This window comes from Taurulus bubalis (genome assembly GCF_910589615.1).
Source record: "Taurulus bubalis genome assembly, chromosome: 12".
Lineage (NCBI taxonomy): Eukaryota > Metazoa > Chordata > Actinopteri > Perciformes > Cottidae > Taurulus > Taurulus bubalis.
Genome location: NC_136600.1, coordinates 8,934,073 through 8,938,650, shown reverse-complemented (window position 1 = coordinate 8,938,650; position 4,578 = coordinate 8,934,073). Strand labels below are relative to the sequence as shown.

Genomic DNA, 4,578 nt, shown 5'->3' with positions numbered 1-4,578 from the left:
GACACAGCATAAGTAATGCTTAACGGTGTCGATATAAGTTGAAGGTTTCATCTTCAAGGGAGAGTTTTTACTGCTTTAATGGACTTAAAAATAATAATTGCATGAGCACTTCATGTTATTACCTCAGTGAGCGGCTCACCCCATTTAATGTATGATTGCCGTTCAGCCTTTTCATCAGACGGAACACGATGATTGTCAGTTTGAAAATGAGTTTGGCATTAAAGCTTAAAGTAGGGTCTAGCATTTTACTCAGGTTTTTTAAACAGACATTCAATCTGGTAAATGACAGCATTTATTCATTCTGCTCAATTTGTTAGAAGTCCACCAGGGATCATTGGTGGTGCAGTATGAAGAAAATAAAGCCCTGTGAGAAATCGATTTCCTTTATGAAATTGCAATGGCCTGTCATTTCGCCCTCGCTGAAATGGGCACTGACCTGCGTGCTGCTTCTGCTCAATGAGAAAGAAAAACACACAGTGACAGAGTGAAAACATTTTACTTTTCATATTCTATCCACACCTGTGTCCATGCATAACCCGATACCAATTCACGGAAGATATTCTTTCTCTGGGATTTCTTCTACTCTGGGTCGCCACCTTCTCATGTGTACTCATATCTGTCCATCTATCAGTGTGTGTGTGTGTGTGTGTGTGTGTGTGTGTGTACTTAGATGCTGAAACACAGTAATGCATTCTACTTGTAAAGAGCTGTTCAGTTTTTCTTCACTGATTCAAACCACCAAAACTGTCAATGTGTTCCTCTTTTTGTTTCTCACACAGGTGAGTGTGGAGGAGGCGCTCAATTAAAGCTGCCACCTTTGTCATGAACCTTTTTTCACAGCAGTGTGTGTGTGTGTGTGTATGTGTGTGTGTGTGTGTGTGTGTGTGTGTGTGTGTGTGTGTGTGTATGTGTGTGTATGTGTGTGTGTGTGCACATTTGAGTCCTACAATGCGTCAGTGCCTTCAGTTTCTGCGCAAGCAGCAGGCTCCTCCCATGTGTCCAGACCCCTCCCCCTTCCTGTGTGTCCGTATAAAACATGATCTCCTCTCTTGCTCACTCAGTCTCAGTCTGAACACTGGAGGAGCAAAGATCAGCATCTTCAGACTCAGCATCTCGGTCCATGGCAACAGCTGCAGGTAAGAATAAAAAAAAAAAACTGATTCTGAAATGTGTCCTTGGTTTTTTCTGTTGAATGAGGACAAAAGGTTCTTTGAAGGAGTTTCTTTTTTTTTTTAATAATTTCTTCTTTTTTTGTCTTGGACAGAAACAGAAATTGTGCATTTAATCAGAAAAGTTCAGAGAAAGTTATACAATGTGGTTATCATATTTAGTTGTATTATTTCCTATTACTTTTTTATCTTTTCACAATAAATGTATTATTAATTTTGTACTAGCTTCTTTAGTTAACTGAGTTATTGTTTAAAGGGGAAATAAAACATAGAACATGTAATGTAGATAAATGGGACACCACTGACACATGTGTGTTTAGGACAGTACATTTCAAATATGAGAGCACAATGACAGGTGGCCAAACTGTTAGAATAATCCAGCTGTTTAAATTCAATTGAATTAGAGACAATGACCAGCTGCTAACAGGAATTATATTAGCATCAAGAGAATGACTGGTTACACCACCGCTGTGTCAATCTAAACACAATTATTCAAACGGACTGTTGCATTGAGTGACATTGACACAATTACATTTATATAATTTCTAGAAGGTTTCATTTCAAGGCTGTGGATGAACAGAGCTGATAGTCATCCTGTCCAGTGAACAATAGCTAGAGCAGATAAAGTACTGATATCATCCAAGCTGCTAAAGGATAAACAGAGTTTGGATTCTGTGTCTGTTGAAATATTCACTGAAAAAAATGTTAATATGTGCTTTACTTTGCATAAGTGCAGCAAAAGAGAAATTTTTTGAATTGTAAAGAAAAAGAGTTGAAGTATGGACAAGACAAAAAAAGGCAGCAAGAGAGTAAATAATAACACGTAATGTGCTGTAATAGAAGCATTGAAAGTCAGAGCGAGTGGGTTTTGAACGATTGAGATTAAAAAGCCTCAGAGGGACTGATGCTGTTTGATCGAATTTGAGGATTTGCTCTGGAAGAATGTTCTGGCGCAAAGCATCATTCATCACAACTAACATGCTGCTTTGCTGGGCTTCAAAATAAATACTATGTTAGAAAACTAGCTAGTCAGTCTCACAAATGTAATAACATGACATCTTTAATGCATGCAGTTTTTCCCTTTTTCAAACAACTTCTCTATCACAGAAAAAATAATGCCAAAACTATAATCACTGTTGATTATCTAAGCAGATAGTATGTATACGAAGATAGATGTATACGAACGCAGATTTTTAGGGGTTGCAAAACAGATTTTGATTTATGTTTTGACCCTTTTATACGAGCAACAGAATACATAAAAAGGTAATAAAAAAAATTAAAAAATCATGCAATTCATTCTGTCAGTGCTGTCATGTGAACACTGCTAAAAAAAAAAAAAAAGCACAAAAAAGGAGCGCCAAATGAAGATTTAGAGATAATTGGTTTCCTTTTTGATTCTGTCAATGCTGACAGTGTTCATCCCAACTACGCCACACTCTGTGGGTGGGTGTTAGATACTGAATTGTTCTGAAATAAAAACATATGTTTGCGGTTCCAGTGGAACCATCAAAGGTGAATCTCTCCCTCCACCACTGTGTTTTAACAACTGTAAAAAAAAATATGTATAGCTACTCTCTGCCCTGTGGTTTTCCCCTCTCAACAAGCTGAAGGGAGACAATAAAAGAGAGCAGCAGGCAGTGGAGAGACAGTAAAGAGCAACGAGTGGCCTCATAAGAAAGTGACCACATAGGCGGAGATGATTTCTTTTAACTATATTTCTGTATTTTGTCCCCCTCTTTCTCTCTCTCTCTCTCTCTCTCTCTCTCTCTCTCTCTCTCTCTCTCTCTCTCTCTCTCTCTCTCTCCAGCAATGAATGCAGGTATCTGTGTGTGTGTTCTCCTGGCTGCTTTGTCCAGCAGTTCGCTGAGTATGCCCTCACAATCCATGGTAAGACACACACACACACACACACACACACACACACACACACACACACACACACACACACACACACACACACACACACACACACACACACATATGATAACAGTCGCCACAACAGAAAGTGGTATATCTTCTAATCCTATAATGCATTGAGTATTTAGCATGGAGTCTTCTTGTTCTTAATGGGTCTTTCCTCATCTCTCTTCTCTCTGTTTTGTCGTCCTCCAAAGTCCCAGAGAGCTGAGGGTGAGGCTCTAGTGTCGGACAACATGCCTCCCCCCTTATCCCTCCACACACGCCAGACCCGCTCGGCCGCGGCGCCCCCCTCAGGGCGCCTGGCCGACTACAACCAACTCCAGGAGGAAGCAAATGCTCGAAACAGCCTGAGACAATTACTGGCCAAACTCATCTCAAGGAAAGGTGAGAGGTCGGGTGTAGAGCATGAGATGAACGGAACGTGTAATTAGAGCGAGTCTTTCCCTCTAGTCATCTCACCTCATTACACACAGAATATTCCCCTTGTCTTATTTTGCTCCCGGTCTTGTTATTTCTATCATCCCAACATCCATCACTCATGCTGAGTCCTAGTCCCACCATCTGGCATTTTACCGCCTCCCTCTAGCTCTCTATCTCTCCTCCCTCCATCTTTCCATACCTCCTCCTCCGCCTGTCTCCCTGCCTCCTGTCCTCCCTATCTGCTCTCTCTCTCTCTCTCTCTCTCTCTCTCTCTCTCTCTCTCTCTCTCTCTCTCTCTCTCTCTGTCACTGGGTATCTCTGCATCTCTTTCAAGTCAACACGGTGTGACTGGGAGACCTGCTGAGCTCACTGGTCTCCCTGAAACACTTAAAATACAAAACAAGTCAGCATGCGTTACTTCAATTCAAATGTGCCTACATCCTTTGTTTGATGACGAGTGACGGTGTGTGTCTCTGTCTCCTCAAGGCTACGAGACCAGATCCTCCCTCACCAGCAGAGCCAGTGGTCTGGCCCCCGGCCACAGGATAAAGGACAGAGACTACCAAGGCTGGATGGACTTTGGAAGACGCAGCGCAGAGGAGTATGAATACCCCTCCTAAAGGCCTGGCTTGCTTTCGCTGAAACCTGAGTTACAACCCCCATCACCGTCAATAAAAGCCCAATAAAAATAAAGAGCCCTTTTCACACTGCACTTACTATAACCAAGGGCTGACTTGACTGGACCCCCGAGTGAGTTTAGCATCATAATATATAAATGGAGGGGTGGGGACCCTGAATCGCCATGCTGAAGTAAAGAGCACTTGCCAAACCGCTCCCCACACTAAGTCAGAATTGTATTCAAGCACAAATGTTACAGATAATGCTGACAATATTTGATGTTGTTGTTATTGTCAGGAAATCCTAAAACAATTATAATAAAAACCAATATGAATATTATATATTCATCTCCCAATATTTTTTGACTTCTCTATCCTTTTGTTCCAATTGAAAACATAAATCATTAAAAACAGCTTACACATAAATGGTTTCATTCTGACAAAGACTCAGT

At 41.2% G+C, this 4,578-nt stretch overlaps 1 protein-coding gene across 1 annotated transcript; it reads left to right on the top strand.

Annotated features, from left to right (window-relative positions):
* Positions 1-2,978: 2,978 nt before the first annotated feature.
* Positions 2,979-4,129, top strand: LOC306744327 (cholecystokinin-like; the record flags this gene model as incomplete). The annotated part of the gene is made up of 3 exons (XM_079226945.1): positions 2,979-3,056; positions 3,284-3,485; positions 3,996-4,129. 3 exons carry the CDS (start codon positions 2,979-2,981, stop codon positions 4,127-4,129), a joined length of 414 nt encoding a protein of 137 aa, XP_079083071.1.
* Positions 4,130-4,578: the final 449 nt, after the last annotated feature.